The sequence below is a fragment of the Diplotaxodon limnothrissa genome, linkage group LG20, assembly GCF_057381915.1.
Source record: "Diplotaxodon limnothrissa isolate DT_005_m linkage group LG20, D_limnothrissa_male_GT1.1, whole genome shotgun sequence".
NCBI lineage: Eukaryota > Metazoa > Chordata > Actinopteri > Cichliformes > Cichlidae > Diplotaxodon > Diplotaxodon limnothrissa.
In genome coordinates this window covers 37,635,245-37,651,824 of record NC_140615.1, presented here as the reverse complement: position 1 = coordinate 37,651,824, position 16,580 = coordinate 37,635,245, and the positions used below count along the sequence as shown (strand labels likewise).

At 47.2% G+C, this 16,580-nt stretch overlaps 1 protein-coding gene across 3 annotated transcripts; it reads right to left on the bottom strand.

Moving 5' to 3' along the window:
• Positions 1 to 15: 15 nt before the first annotated feature.
• On the bottom strand, positions 16 to 16,316 carry usp11 (ubiquitin specific peptidase 11). Of its 3 annotated transcripts, none has more exons than XM_085343952.1 (21): positions 16,081 to 16,316; positions 12,909 to 13,018; positions 12,700 to 12,830; positions 11,570 to 11,687; positions 10,457 to 10,602; positions 10,221 to 10,282; positions 9,639 to 9,738; positions 7,910 to 8,083; positions 6,952 to 7,110; positions 6,584 to 6,808; positions 6,351 to 6,434; positions 5,980 to 6,074; positions 5,699 to 5,902; positions 5,464 to 5,564; positions 4,752 to 5,246; positions 4,286 to 4,356; positions 3,780 to 3,892; positions 2,757 to 2,906; positions 2,568 to 2,683; positions 2,399 to 2,487; positions 16 to 2,242 (listed from the first exon to the last, which is right to left on the bottom strand). In XM_085343952.1, exons 1-21 carry the CDS (start codon positions 16,188 to 16,190, stop codon positions 2,060 to 2,062), a joined length of 3,036 nt encoding a protein of 1,011 aa, XP_085200078.1. In that variant the 5' UTR covers positions 16,191 to 16,316; the 3' UTR covers positions 16 to 2,059. The 3 variants fall into 3 exon arrangements, 2 of the variants coding, with proteins under 2 accessions (XP_085200078.1, XP_085200079.1); XM_085343953.1 differs by lacking the exon at positions 16,081 to 16,316 and adding an exon at positions 14,536 to 14,661; XR_014904995.1 differs by lacking the exons at positions 16 to 2,242; positions 2,399 to 2,487; positions 2,568 to 2,683 and having other exon boundaries at positions 2,861 to 2,906; positions 3,655 to 3,892.
• Between the last annotated feature and the right edge of the window lie 264 nt (positions 16,317 to 16,580).

Here is a 16,580-nt window from a genome sequence, read left to right as displayed (position 1 = left end):
TACAGAAAAACTGGATGTCTGGTAATAATCGTGTTTTATTCATATCAAAAGATTGAAGTACAATAAAATATTCTCATCTGATATTTGACAGGAAGACCAAAGAAAGAAATCACCCCAAGCCTCCCTGCTGCTCCACCCAGGAATGATCATATTAATCTTACATTACTTACAATACAAAAATACTGTACACAGCGCTGGTTTAAAAATCAGTGAGCAGCTCGCTCTGCGCCCGCCTCTGCACGCGCACACCCGTCCTGTGTTTTCAGCCTGAATCAAAGGTTTGCGTATAAATACGAAAAATGTCCCACACCACCGTAGTCATGTGACAGCTGCAATTATTCCATTAAAACAATAAATACCCGAAACAAAACAACCAAAATATACAGAGAAAAATTCATTTCTCATCCCTGACAGCTTTGTTTGATCCTCTGATTACCCACAACCCCCTTCAGCGAGCGACTGAGGCGTGCCTGTTTAGAAAGAAGAAATAAGGAAGTGAAACTGTGCTTTATGGATTAGTATTTAATAGTTTTATCTGTCGTAGGTCGACGTTGAGCTGCAGTTCAGAGCTGGATTTTTAAACGATGTCAGATCAACAAATGTTTGCGCTTCAGGACGAATCGAAACTCGGAGGGAAAAACAAACTTCAGTCCTTTAGTTCAGAGGATGGTGTTTTTACAGGCGCTTACAATAAAAAAAATCACTGCATTAATATCATAAAGTCAGTCTGATCATCGTTAGTTCTGTTAAATCAGATTCAGCATGAACTCGCTGTGAAATCAACAACTTAAGAAAAGACTGGCCTGTTTTAGACTCGGATCAAAGCTGTAATCAGTGCATCTACGAACACTTTACAGCAAATACAAAAGGTCGTCGCAGGTTTGAGCTGCTCGCGAATTAAGGCCTTAACTGAAACCATCTCTGTGCTCGTTTCCTAAACGTGTCTTAGGAAGATGACCTTAAAAACTTTTATTATTTCATTTCTGCCTCAAACATTTGCTACGAGAAACTGGCTTTTCGAACTCGCTCAGCTTGAATAATTGTAAAAACTTTGAATGTGGAAAATGCAACAATGTGAACGTGAACTCGTCTGCACTCAGCGCGGCCTCTTCAGTCAGCTGACGCATGAGTGTCTGCGAGGTTTACCCCAGATAAACGAATGCTGGTGGGCACGTTCGCCGGTGCCCGTCGGCATCGTGTTTGTTGAGGGAAAGAGGGAAAAAACATGAACTGGAATGACCTCAGTGCAGGTGAAAGTGTGCGGTGACCTCTGACCTCTGTTAGTGGTAAATCTCGCAGACGTTGGCATGACCGCAGAAATAAAACAATGTGTGAAAGTGAAACTAATGCTGGTATTTTAAATCGGCCCTCTAACGACCACCAGGGGGCGACTTTCTGTGGCCTCACTAAACGCTGCTCGATGAGTCGCTGTTTAAGCCTCGCTCGTGATTATAATGAGACTGTCTGTCTTTTATATACAGTTTAAGGAAAAGAAAAAGTCAGCTGACTGCAGAACTGCTGCTGATTGGCCAAAGAGTCTCCCGAATGCGCGCTAATCTGGAGTTTGGTCTTCCCAACCTGGACGAGCATCAGACATCCAGAAAAATTCAAATGATTTTAATTAAACAGCTTTTCAAACGTTTGAATGTCAGATTACAAAAACTGAGTCAAGAGGAGATGAACTTATAAATGTGAACAGTCAGAGCTTAAATGCCAGAGTTCAGTTCCTCCCTGAAGCAGGAAGCAGACTGCTTTTCTGTATTCAGGTGTGAGTTTAAGCTCCGCCCTCCAGCAAACGTCACCTTCAGTCTTTGTGCACCAAACTACCTGAGTGTCGAGAGTTCACGGTGAAGGAGGAGGAGCAGAGGAGGAGCTGCGAGCTCCGCCTGCTGATGTGCTTTTTCCTGCTTTTGGAAACTTGGAATGAAGAGACGTCGTTAGAGGAAGTTCAAGTGTCGTCACCATAAAATTAAAAAAATAAATAGACTGAGAATTCTAAAAGAATAAAGACGAAAACCAAAGAAAAGGCTGCTCTGATGGAGAAAACCAAATTACTCAATCATTCTGTTTCCATAGTGATGCTGGAGGCGGCGCCCAGCTCTGCGGCATCCTCGTCGTCTTTGCAGGAAGCAGTGTCACTGGACGTCTGGCTGGAGGAGGTGGGGCCTGTGTTGGGGGCGGGCAGTGTGGGTTTTCTGATCTTGTCCTGTCGCTGGTAGAACAAAACGTAGGCAGCGTTGGTCTGTGGGAGGAGAGACGCAGACAAACATTACGTTGGTGTGATTCAAATAAAGACAACGCGCTGCTGCTTCCAACGATCATTAGTCAGGTGACAAGATCAGAGTGAAATCCGACTGAACAGGTGTGTGCGAGAGAGCGTGGGGGCGGGGGTACTGACCACAATCTGGTCCTCTGTGGCGTAGGTCACTTTACTGTCGTCAAAGTAATACCACTGACCGTTGTCCTTGTTCTTCGCATAGGTGGTGTCTGCAGAAACACGTGATGGTTAAAGTCATGTAGTCATGCGACAAACAAATCGCTGACCACAACATGAACGACAAACTTACAATGTCCATCTCTGAGTCCTCCGTAGTGATTGGACACGGCGATGAGGTCATAGCGGCTCGGAGGCTCCTCACTGGAGAGAGTCTTCCTCAGGAGGAAGCCGGAAAAGTCGAGGTCTCTGTAACATGAACATGTCAGCTTTCAGTGTGCGACTCCTCCATCAGTGTGTGCGTGCGTGCGTGCGTGCGTACCTGAGGGGGAAATCCACAATGCTGTCAAGCTTCTCTCTGGTGAACTTGGTGTAGGAGAACCTCTTGAGGTGGATGATGAGAACCTCTGGCAGAGACCAGAGATCCAGCTTCTTTGTGGCCAGCTGGTGCTTCTTACACACCGGACAGTACCTGAAGCGCACACACGGAGCAGATGTGAGTATCTGCAGTAAAGCTGTGCAGTGTAAAGGTTTTTAATACAATACAAATTGTATTTGTCACATACGCAGTACAACATATACTGAACATGTAGTGAAATGCTTGTGTCCCAACTGCGGACAGGCTGCAGATGTAGCCGCGACATTCAGGGGTTGTTGTTTTTTTAAGCACGGGGCGTCTAGCCAGGACCCTTTTTCGATACCGGATGGGAATCAAACTTGCGACTCCTGAGTGTTATTTTGCTGCTTTGAATGACAGGTTTTCATCATTCAGTCAAAGAAGCAAAACAACAGCAAACAAAGAATATCTCATCATGCCGGGGACGCCGCTGCTGGGTTAATCAAGCAGGAGGCAGGAGGACGCCGGAGTAATCGGGGAGAACCCCGACTGGATTCAAGCTCAGGACCTGCTGTGAGGCAGCCTTGCTACCCGCTGCACCACCATGCTGCCCAGCATCTCAGTTCATCAGATTTTACATGTTGATGAATGTAAAACCTTGAAGCATGCCCACACTCTTTTTGTTGACTGGACTGAAAGTGTGATCTGACTCCAGGGCTACCACTAGAGGGCACTGGGCGAGGTCGATCACCCAGCACCACAGCAGCTTAAATTAACACCACTGAAATGAAAACGTGGACGGCATCTGCTTTTCAAACTCGGGACAGAAGCTCCACCCTGGATCTGGACGTTACAGACGCAGATGTTTCGTGCTGGTCTTTACCTGAAACAGGTGAAACCTTCAGAGTATTTAGTCTTTTAATCGAGCTTGTCCCCCAGTTTACTTCTCACTGGTTTCCGTGTGGTCAGCTCTCCTCAGACTCTCACTACTGTGTCTGTGTGTGTTACCATGGGTTCTCCTCCTCCAGCGTCTCCACAGTGGTGAACAGCTCGATGCACTGCTGCAGCTGAACAGTCATGTGCTGCTGAGGGACCTCCATGCTGGCATGCTTCACGTACTTCTACACAGGAGGAGGAAAGACAGATTTTAATGTCAGAGGTGCAAGAAGACAAATGAGTGTCAAACGTCTGTCATTCAGGTTTCATCGCAGTCAGAGTCCTTCTGTTTGCACCTGTGTGTTAAATTACGTCCTCAAACCACTCAGCCTGTTAAGATGTTACAGGGATGCTGTTCTTGTACCTTGGATGTTTAGAGCCTCTGTTTAAACCACTGACCAGACACCAGATAATTCAGATCAGTCTCTAAATGAACCAACAGATAAGGTCATGTTGTTTTTGTGACCCACTCAGTGCCACTTGTATTTGAACACATGACCCTCAGTTATTCAGAACACGCCCTGTGAATGTGTTACATACAGGCTGTGCTTTATCGAGGGTTAAATGTTGGCGCTGACCTCAGCCTCGTTCTCGTTGTAGAATCTCTTCTTCATGTCGGGCTCCCAGTCGATGGCCACGTAGGGCTGAGCTGCAGAGACAAAGGAAGCGTGAGCTACGCTGATACGCTGACGACAGGATGTGACATCGTCTGATAACATGGTTATTCTGCTTTCCTGCTGCACTGATCCATGTTAAGCATGGTTCAAGTTTCCAGTAACTACCAATAATCCCCATTAGCCGAAAGCTGTGCTCCGCCCATCTGCTGTTCAAACCTACTGTTTAGCAGAGGCAGCCAATCAGAAGAAAGCTTACTTGAAGGTTGAACTGAGGGGCAGCAAATGGCTCCACTCAGATGTTTTCATTTTATTCTGATTCATTCTCATCTGAGGCTCTTTCATCATCATCATCATCATCATCATCATCGCACTGATGAGTGACATCAGTGTGATGTCACAGAGGTTGTGTTTGTGCGTTCACACTCACAGCTGAAGGACACGGCGCTTCCTCCCTCTCCCATCCCCCTCTCGGTCGTCCCGTTGGAGTTGACCGCCTGGATGCTGAACAGACGCTTCCTCCTGACGTGACACGCCCTCCTCTTAGCCGGATGCTCATTGGCTGGCGGGCTGGGAGAGCAAGCCTCCTCCTGCTTGTCTTCTTCATTTTCTTCCTCGGTTGGCTCATGAGGCTGCTCCGCTGGAGGTTTTGAGCTGCGGTCGGCTCCTGCGGGACCGCTCGACTGCTCGCCGGGGTCCATGTCATCGGCGCTGTTGGCGTCTCCGCTGCAGCCGGGCTCCGTCTGGCTCTGGGAGCCGTTACTGTTCTCACCGGGGTCTCCGTGGTCCGGTAAAGGCTGAATGTGGTTCTCCTCAGCCTGTGGCTCTGTTGTGTTGCCGTCTGATTTCCTGTTGGGGGTCGCGTCACCGCAGGAGTAATCTGTCTGGGACGGGCCAGCAGGCTCCACTTCCTCCTGCTCGTCATCTGAGAAAACAACACAAAAGCAGCAGCTGCAGAGCTCACTCAGCCCAGATAAAACGTGTGAAAAGCGCACGAACGCGTTGTGTCGTTGTGTCAGCGTTTTTTATATTTGCTCGAGGAAAAGTTAAAAAAACACTGCAGGAGCCAAACAAATACGTGTATGACAACATGAAACGAAAGGCAGCATCAGACCTCAGAACCAGAAAGTAAAGATTTATACCATCACTGATGCCGTTGGTCTGAGTCTTGTACAGCTCCTCTTCATCATCTTCCTCCTCTTCCTCCAACTCCTCAGACGGATCAGGCAGTCGCACGTAGCGCCTGCACACACAGCGACACCGCCCAGCAAAACTCAGTATATTCAAAAACTGTGCGTGCGTGCGTGTGCGTGCGTGTGTGCGTGTGTGTGCGTGTGTGTGTGCGTGTGTGTGCGTGTGTGTGTGCGTTCTGCTCACGCCAGTCTCTGCAGGAACAGGTTGTAGAGCGCCTCCTGGCTGCAGCTGCTGCGCGGCACGTTGAGCAGCAGCGGGTGTCCGAATAGCGACGTGCCGTACGAGCCGCCGCCCGAGCCGTAGTCTCTGTAGTGCGAGCGCTCTCTCAGGTAGAGCGCCAGCAGCACCTGCTCCTCAGGCTGCTCCTCCAGCACGCTCAGCTCGTACCTGAACACGGGTTCAGCAGGTGAGTCACAGAAAGGCTTTTGTGTTTGGTCATTAGAGGACTGATTTTTTTTCCTTACACAAAGATGTCGTCTCGGTCGAGAATGGCGCTCAGACTTTCGCCCATGTTGTAGATCTTGTAGAAACGATGATTGAAGACATCAGCGACCACCATCTGGAACACAAAGTCAGGGGGAGGAGCTTTAAGGGACAGTCTGCTTCATACAGGATGAAATGAGGCCCAGTGTAAGATAAAGAAGGATTATTTTGAACTGAGTCGTGCCAAGCTGCCCTGACAGAGTTCACACGTTACAAACTGAAGCCAGAAACATACAAAGGCTGGATTAATGTGCAGCCAGTGAAACCACTTTTGATCTGCACGTGATCACAATCTTCAGTTTAGGTTAAAAGTGTGTTTAACCGAACCGAAACCTTCTGAACACACACTGACCTGAGTGGGCGGCACGCTGGTCATCTCTGACAGAGCTGAGCAGAGGTCGGACACTTTTCCTGCTTTAGGAACCACAACACGATGCTGCAGACACACACACGCACGCACGCACGCACGCACGCACATCACAGAAGTTAGAATTTTCCTGGATAAGAGGAGAACCAAAGACCAGAAACATTTATTCAGTGTAACTGCAGAGACGTACACGACCACGGTCAGTGATGAGCGGTTACCTGGACAGGTTTGGCGTACGGGTCCAGGGAGACGAAGAACACCTCCATGACACGCTCCTTGCTGACAGGAAGCGGGACGCTCAGGTAGCAGAATGGGTCAAAGGTCACAGAAACCTTATGGCACTCTGGACAGACCAGCGTGGACTTGAAGAGGCCGTGAAAAGTGTCGACGATCACAGAGTCGTTCCGCCGAAGGTGGTTACGCCACGCCTCCTCCGCCACTTCCTGTCAGATTAAACAGGAGCTGAATTGATCACAGCTAAAACCAACGAAGACGCTTTCAAACATAGAAAATGACTGAAAGGTGAAATTTAAAGACAGGAAGTGAAATGAAGCCCATCACACGCCTTTGCTCTGGCACCGCTCACCTGGTCCTGACGCCCATCGGCGTCCCGCAGCTCGATGTACTCTTTGTTTTTGACTCTGTTCAGGTCTTCGTGCAGCCCGTCCAGCAGGAAGGACAGCAGCTCCTGACTGTCGTGCTGCTGGTAGCCCAGAAACTGAGAAGCAAAGTGGCCCACCTTCGTCTGCACATAAACAGGAAGCAGGGAAACGTACCACTTCAGTCAGACCGAAGCTTCTGCCACACAGACTGAGATTACTCCCTGCCCCCCAGTCTCTCACCTACGCCCAACACCACTGCATGTAAATTTACTACAATTTACTTAAGTAAATAAAAAGAAGTAAATTCAAGAAGTATTTCTACGTTTGTAGCTTTCTGCTCTTCCTTCAGTACATTTGGGATGTTAACGTTTCATTTTTCAAGTTTTAGTTTAGTTGCAGAAACATCAGCCTACTAATATGTGCACACGTCCTTTAGTATATATTTAGATATTTATGTGCTCTGTAAAACACTGAGAGTAGCAGAGAAGTTTTGGGACATGAAAATAAAGCATTTGACTTTCACTTCACTGAACTTATGCATTTACTTTTTGAGTTTTTCTGTTTTGCATTGATAGTTTAGTTTATTTGGGATTTCATGACATTTCCTTCAATTGGGAACAAAATAGAGACAAAAGTTTTCTACTAAATCTCTGATTTCACATTTCCTCCTGTTGCTTGTCCTGCTGTAATAGGTGGGATAATAAAGTCTGTGTTTATATCTGTTTTAGTTTCCTGTGTAAATGTAATCACACTTAAAAATGTTCATTTAAAATGTTTTCAGGTCAGTTCGTGTCATTTCTGTCGTGCCGAGTCACAAACTCCGGCTCTTCTGGACGACGCGTCGCAGCCTCAGCTTTAGGGTACGTCAGTGTGTTTGTTTGGCTCGACGGGTGAAACACACCCGAGTGTAACGGGACACCTGTCAGGGTAACGTGCGGCTACCTTGAAGACGCGCGGCACCACAGAGTAATGCCTCCCTGACCACATCTGCTTGATGACGTCGGCGTAGGCCTCGGCGATCTCTCCCTTCATTCCCAGAGGGTTGGTGAAGTTCAGCTCATCCACATAGGAGTTCTGCAGGAAGTACTCCGTCAGGGGCGGGGTGTTACTCAGACACTGCAGAGAGACGAGGACACGAGGAGTTACTACACATCTGTTAGTGATGGGCAGCCAATCAGAACAGAGTTAGCTTAAGGGGGGAGGAGCTGAAACAGTTGCTTAAGCCCGAGGATAAACTGAGGAGTTCGAGGGCCAGAGGAAAACCGTTTGAACCGCGAGTTCTGCAAAGATCCTTTAGTCCGGGGATAAAACTACACAGAGATGGACGACTGTTTGCTTTTATTATTTTACACAAGAACGTTGCTGCTGCCGCCTGGTCAGAGCACGCTGCAGTGATGTCATCTGATTAAAACGTTAAAAAAGTGTTCTCGTGCATGAAGTGATGTTTTCAGTGAATATTAAACCGAAGCTCAGCTCCAAGTGAAATCCAAGGAGCAACACTGACACCACACAGGTGTTAATTATGCACCGAGCAGGTTTCATGACTCACTGCGAAACAAACTGCTAAAATCCAGTTAGAGAACTTCAACGATGCACAAATGTCCTCGAGTTCTGATGAACCAGGGATTTCCTTCACAAAGCTCGCCGTCAGAGCAACATAATTACAGAGCGAGAGGGATCAGACACAGGGAGGAAGACGCTGCAGCATTTCACCTCTGCCAGGAAATGCAGAAAACCTTTATGTGACTATTTTACAAAACAACCAAAACATACAGTCTGTGCCATATTTAGACAGTTACACATGTCTGGACGAACCCTGCGCTTTATTCTGAGGTTCACACCCTGCACATGTTCAACAGTACCTGAACACTCAGCTGCCAAATGCATCATTTCAGTGTCGAGCAGCTCACACGTGTCGGCGTTCAAGCTGCAGTCAGAGTGACGAGTGAAAGAGAAGCAAACGTCTCTCACTGAAGGCGCCAAAATGAAAACAAGCTTCAGTCTAACAAAAAAGTCTTCTAATCTGGTTCTCTAGTCGAGCGGGACCGTAGCACAAACGACAAACCACAAGTTGGAAGAAGAAGAAAAGCGTCTAATGTCCAATTACAAACTAAACTAGTTCAAATCATTCTATTTATACAGCGTCAAATCACAACAACAGTCGCCTCATTGCACTGTACGGTCGACCCTACAATAACACATACAGAGAAAAACCCAACAGTCATATGACCCCCTATGAGCACTTTGGCGACAGTGGGAAGAAAAACTCCCTTTGAACAGGAAGAAACCTGCAGCCTCTGCCACGACCAACAAGTCACTGCATACTTAATAAAAACAGAACACGTCGGGACGCCGTGTAAAATCACAAAAACACATATTTGGTTACAGCAGAAGATAAAAACAAAAGGTTTGTGAATCACAGCGTCCTGTTTTCATTCATGTTCGACGCAGCAACATCGTCAGTGCTGGGTTTGCATTCATACAAATGGTGCTGATGGTCTGGACTGACTGACACTCGCAAGTATCAGGTATTTGTGTCAGTGGTCCCGGCTGGAGTCCAACCCAGGCCCCGCCCTGATGGACGTCACCTGCTCAGCCATGTGACATCTCTCTCTGTCACATGATCCATGTGTCTGGTGTAGCAACCAAAGTAAAAAAGATCAGTTTAAACCTGTAACGCTGAGTTCATGAAGCAGGTGTTGCCCAGGTTGGTGAGGCCACAGACGCCCGGCTGCCCTCTGTACGAGTCCTGCTCCTCCACAGAGTTCCTCCTGCAATCGAGAACAGAGTCAGCCGCAGACTCGCACACGGGAGCATTTACAACACCTGAGCAGCGTTACGGTGACAGAAACGCCTTTTTGCTCTTGAACAGGAAACCAAAACAAAGGGTCAGCTGACCAAATATGTGGGAAAGTCAGCTGAAACATGCTCGGACCAGCTGAATTCATTAAAGCGCACAGCTGTCCTAACATTTCATCATTCAGATCAACAGTCGAGTCAATGAAGGAAGCATTTTAACACTTTTTGTGACATCTAGTGTGTGAGAGAGCGACAGACAAACATCACGATGGTGATGGTATCACGCAACTTCTCCAAACAGGAAGAGGTGAAATCAAAGATGAGGAAATGACAAATAAAAAAAGGAACAAGAAAAAAATTCCTGCAAAAAAACTCAAAGTAAGCAGGTGAAGAAAAGCAGAGACGACGGAACGTGGAGAAGGATGACAGCGACGAGAGAGGCGAGTGCGCTTACATGATCTGAGGCCTGGAGCTCGGCCAGGTGCCGTCTGCATTCCTCGTCTCCATGATCACCGTCTGACACACACACACACACACACACACACACACACACACACACACACACACACACACACACACACACACGTTCCAGCTTATCTCTGAGGTGGACAGCTTGTTATTTTAGAGTGGTGCTATGAGGAGAATTATTCCACACATGCAGCGACGTTAAGACTGTAGCGTCATGCTCACCATCCCCGAGCTCAAGCAGGCGTCCAGCACGCTCATGTGCACGTTCCTAAGACGCTCGCAGCTGCTGTCCGAACTCTTCATCCACAGGCGGCACTCTGAGCCCGGAGGTACCGAGAAGGCCTGACACATCGCCCTCTGGATCGAGTCTACACACACACACACACACACACACACACACACACACACGAAGCACCGTGTTTGAAACAGCTGTTCGCGAACCCTCAGGGGAACATATTCTGCCCCTGACATCAGCTTCCTGTTAACATAAAGACGAACACGTGTTAGCACGACGCTCGTGATGAACCGCCCCCTTCCTGCTCGTGAAACAGAGAGACCACAGCACTGAAACTGATGCGAGAACTCTGCAACGCCGCGGAAGTTAAACTTCCTTTAATTAATGCTGCGACCCAACAAACTGCAGCGCAGCGTGACTTTGTATGTGGTGACGGAGGAATCTGTCCTCAGGTGAAGTTTCATGAGTGAATGTCATCAGGTTTAGTCTTTAAATCTTTCTGAGTTATTCGTTTGTAGAGAGACGACCTTTCACAGGCTTCAGTTTTCCTCAGTAATAAGTAACTAAGCAGTGACCTCTTTATCACTGTATATATGTATTTATCACACAGCTTCACAGCTGCTGCTGTCAAATTTGCTCTAAAACTGAATCTGATTCATAAAAAGAAAATGAGCTCACATGTAAAGCAGGTCCCGCCTTCTCCTTACCTAAACAGGTAACCTCTGAATGAACTGACAGCAGCTCCCCTTCACAGCTAGTTGGTTGAGAACAGGTTGGGTAGCCTGAGCTTTATCGGCTCATTGTTACCAGGCGGTTATTCACTCGTTTCCAAACTCTGTCTGCCGCCTTTGTTTGTGTTTCTGTTGCGTCACGCGGTGTGAAGCCGCTCCTGTGCATGTAATCTGCCACATGCAGTCACCTGGATGACATGGATGCACCGGCAGCCGGCAGGTTTGGACGAGTGTGGTTTAGAAAGTCTGGGAAAGTAACTAAACTACGAAGCATTTTTGTCTTTAGGGAGAGAAAAGGCCGATTAAACGTGAACCTCTCCTCTCGTTAGCATTAACCTCGCCGACACACAAAGCTACAGACGGACTCACGTATGCTGTCGGTTCGGCTGAACTTTGTGGTGACGGCGTTCTCCATGTTGCTGTGGAGGCAGAGGAAGATCTCGATGGGGTAAACCTCCACCTTCAGAGTGCTGGGCAGGTCCACCACCTGACACACACACACACACACACACACACAGACACACACAGTTGTCACTACACTAACCTGTCTGAGCCATAACCATTACTAATATTGCTTCCTACCCTTTGATCCAACATTAAACCAATGCTTCACACAAGCGAATGATTTACTTTGCTGGGACTTTCCTCCTGTCACCAGTTGAGGGTCGGCTCACCACAGCGTGGCTGCCAGCAGACTCATTATGGTAAAAGTTCACGGCTCTGCCCATAAAGCTCTCTGCTCGCTGCTGTTCCTCGCCTCCTCGTGCAGCTCTGGCTGCTGCTGCTGCTTCTCATCAGAAACACGAGTCTTCATCGTGAAGTTTTATTTCAGTCAACAGACAAATTTGCCAAATCTGTCACGTAGCGAACAAAGACGGTGATGGCGTGCAGACAAATGTTTGCCTAAGGACGGATCGGGACCATCATGATTTAAAATATCTGAATTTACGTGGAAGTTACATGAAAACGATGCGCAAACTTCACCAGGAAAAGAGAGCATGTCACGAGTCTGTTATCCCGGCCGCTTAATAAAAAAGTCAACGTTTTCATTCGCCCTCTTGTTTCTGTATCATTTCATTTTATTCCACCCGTCATATCAGTGGCAAGCTCATACTAGTTTTGCTTAAAAGACTCGTCCTTTCTCACGAGATTACAGGAAAACTCGTTGACAGTCGGAGGACGAGAAACAGAGAGAGTGACGATCACGGTGACGTTCCTGCCCTGCTGCTCCGCCCTCGGGGGTCAGCACTGATCCTCAGTCTGACGGCGGCGCTCAGATGTGAGAAAGAGATGCAAAACAGGGATTCCAGGAAGTGATGTAAACACAGCAGCCAGACTACAAGCAGCGCAGAGCTGTGCGAGGAGACGCCTTGAAGACGAGAGCAGCCAGATTTACATCAGGGGAGGTTTTTCATTGTTATGTGTTTCAAACCTCACCAACAAAAACTCTCCGCTCTCATTCTGGACTCAGGGTACCGCGCGGCGCGTGGTGACGTTACCTTGCGTTCTAGCGGCGGCTGATCGTCCACCATGCCGTACCAAGACAGCAGCTTGTGCCACGCCTCTGCCGGCACCAGCACAAAGTCCTCGTCCTCCACCAGACGATCCTTCAGGTGGTACGAGTCCAGATCTGAAAGCAGGACACGACACTTCGCTCAAGGAAACAAATCATTTTGTGTCTCGCTGAAGCAAACGAAGCGTAACTGACCCTCGAACAGCTCCGCGTTGTCGATCTGACCCGGGAAAGACGTCGAGTTCTGATCTCCAGTCTCCACAAACTCCTTCCATTGGTCAAACCAGCGGCGATCTACCACATACCTACAACACACACACACACACACATTATTACACTGCTCTTTGAGGACACATTCATAAAACACTGCTGCCTCCATCATAAACTTTACCGCTAACGAATCAGCCGAACACGAATGAATCGACGTCTTACCTGAGATTACTGCCAGGAATGGGAGTAAGAATTACTTAAATAATCAGTTAATACCTGATAAACAAAACAAAGAAACAAAGTGGCTGCTGATCATTTGTTTTCTTCAACCAAAATGTGGAAACCCCCAAAATATCCTGATGAAGGCACCAAAACCTTTGAATGAGTCGTTATTTTCATTATTTTTGCCTAAAAATGAAGTGACAGGATGATGTGTCAGAGACATTATTTCTGTGTCACGGTTTTATTTTAGTGGATTTTCTTTTTAAGAACAGTCCAAACAAAAGCAGCAGGCTGGGAAATCACACTAATGTGAAATCAAGAACAGATTACATAAATCACCGTAAACAGTTCACATTGGTGTGACATCGCTGCTCCTGAGACGCCAGAAGCAGCAAATATCGGATGTTTTGCTAAAATAAATTCATGGTAATCTTAACGTTTGGCATTTCTTCTGCTTTCTTTGTGGCCAGAAGCAAAAGCCGGAGCTTAACGTAGTCATCACTTCATGATCCCACATTTCTAACCTGTTTTCATCAAACCAGAGACTTTCTGTCATATTTGAAGCTGCAGCAGAGACACGACCTGCTCCAAAATTAGATGTGAAACCAAAGCTGCTAAAACCAAAGCAGCAGAGCAGGAAGCGTCACAGTGGCAGGCGTTAATAAATCTGATGGTTTGGATTGGAATGAAAATCCATCGCAGCATCAGTCCTCAGAGGTTAGACTGCAGCGCTCGGCCTCTGTGCTGTTCTGCTTTTAAGGACTCATTATTCTTTTATTCCTGTTTGACAGAAAACCGCTTTGCCTGCCGACGCTTCATAAAAAATGTAGCTGGCACTTTCTTGTATGGATAAATAATTTTCCATCTGTGGCTGATCTCCTGCAGGAGTAAATGTGAGCAGAAGCATCAAACTGTCAGCCTGGATGGCCTCACTGTAAACCTGTGAGCAGCCGCTGGCCTGCTTTGTGATTTATTTGCATATTGAACAGAAAGTAAATCCCGGTGACGTCTGACTCTGCAGCGCCACAAACCTGCAGAGTCACGGTGCTTCTGCTTCTGAGACCCTGAAGTCGGGTTTTTTCAAGTGTGAAGGGATGAGGGGCGTGTTCTAACCAGCGTCTGGATTTTATTGTTTATTTCCTGTCGCATGTCTGATGCAGCCGTTGTCAATCAGCATTTCAGTTAATCAGCAGCTCGCTGCACCCGTAAACACACCGAGTTTCCCTTTAAAGGTACTTTCTGTGATCGCAGCAGAATTCTCACTGACCGTCATCGTCTTTTAAATGTTTTAATAAAACAATATTTCACTGAAAGCTTTTTACAAATGAAATAACTCGAAATAAAAACGTGTTTTCAAAGACTTGCCGGGTTTAATAAAGGCTGCACTCACACAGCGCTGAATCCTTCAGTGTCTGCTGAAGTTTGAAATAACTCTGAAGAGTTATCCATCCATCCAGAAAAGGTGAAAAATAAAAACGCTGTAATAACATTTAACGCTGCTTTTACTCTCTGCTCAGCTAAGTTCACTTGGCTGAAACAAGACGTTTTCATGGTGTGGACTTTGCACGCTTCTCCTGTTTGTGCAGTCAAATCTAATCTCACCGAGCAAACAAGGAAAAAACAAACTGTCGTGGATGTGTGATGATAGCCTACCCAAGTTCTTTTTGATGCCTAAAACGTAGAAATAAAGCTACTTCCAGCTGCTCCTCGTGGGCACCAGAGGGAATTGTGTTTCCTGCGGTGTGCACAAACGGTCTGAACCACTACACTGTGGAGTCGGCCCCTAACAAGGGATCGTCACAGCAGATCATCTGCCTCCTGCCCACCCCATCCCACCTCTGAGCATCCTCCTCTGTCACACCAGCCATCTGTATGTCCTGCTTCACTACATCTATCAATCTTCTCTGAGGTCTTCCCCTTTTCCTCCTGCCTGGAAGCTCTGTCTTCACCATCCTTTGTCCAGTATATCAACTATCCCTCCTCTGCACGTGTCCAAACCATCGCAACCATGCCTCTCTAACTTTGAGCTTGTGTACTCATTTCCACTCCCGCCCGTCCTGCTCACTCCTTGTGAAGATCTGAGCACCTTAAGCTCAGCCACCTGTCTTTCAAATCACAATGTCTTCTGTGAACATCACAGTCCACAAAGACTCCTGCCTCGTGTCCTCACCTCACCTGGGTGTTAAAGCTAATTCACTGGAACTTTCTTTCCTTTTAAAAGGGCAAAATATTAACTGTGAGTAAGTGGACAGAGATCGGTATATATGAGACCAGACAGATGAAAACTCAGAGTCCACAAACAGGTTAATAAATTATAGATTGTCACTATTTGACGAACTAATTAGACTATTTTGAAAAGCCGGTCTGATGAAGAGCTGACTGATCAGCTGATTTACAAATATCATTCCTGCTGATAATGTTTCAATCATATTTTTCTATTTCACTTTCAGTCGTGACAGAGTGTTAAATCTTTCCTTCTTCACTGGAAAATGAAACTGAAAATATTTACTGGCGGCCCTGCTCTGCATTCCAACACCTAAATGAGCAGGAGGTCGCCCAGAGGAGAATAAACTGGGACTGAAACCGGCTCGGCTTCGGTGATAAATAAACACACGATCCGGGGGATACGAGGCGACCCTGAACGCCTCACCGGAGATAGCTGGTCGACAGGCTAACGTTAACAGCGCATGCTAGGTCAGAGCAACGTCTGCCTGCTTAGCATAAGCTAACACGGCTAACACGTAGCATTGAGCCGTTAAACCGTCCCAGAAAAACTCCAGCAACCACACCAAAGCTGCTCCACCCCACAGTTAAAGCGGTTAATCACCGTTTAGCAGCGTTACCCGTGTGGAGATAATTGTTAGCCCTGTCACCGTATTTATCTGTGTGTGTGTGTGTGTGTATGTGTGGAGCGGAGAGGCGGTCGGACTCTCACCAGCTCTCCCCAGCGCGGAGCTCGCACTCCCGTAGAAGAGACTCGATCTCACGTCGCTGGGTCTCCAGGCCCGGGGACTCCGCGGCGGAGCAGCGGCTGTTGGCCGTCATGACGCCGATCAATCACTCATAAATGTCAGAGGTGTCGGAAATGTTAAAGAGAGCCAGGAAATGAGAAGCAGAAGTCCGCCGCCGCATTGATCTGCCGATAAACGGGGAAGCTCGCAGCCCTCTGTTTGCGGAAGTAGGAAACGGCTCAGACCCGGACGATGACGAATTCCGGCAGGAGACGCGCGAACTACCCCGGAGTCACCAGCAGGGGAAGCAAAACACCAAAACTAATATATTAAATTAAAATAAAATATTAAATAAAACAAACAGACTACGTTTAGATAAGTAAGAAAAGATTTAAAAAAAAAAGAAAAATATATATTTTTTATAAAAATTTATATGGAGAGAATCATAAACAAATAGCAGCAAACGTAAATAATTCATTTAAAT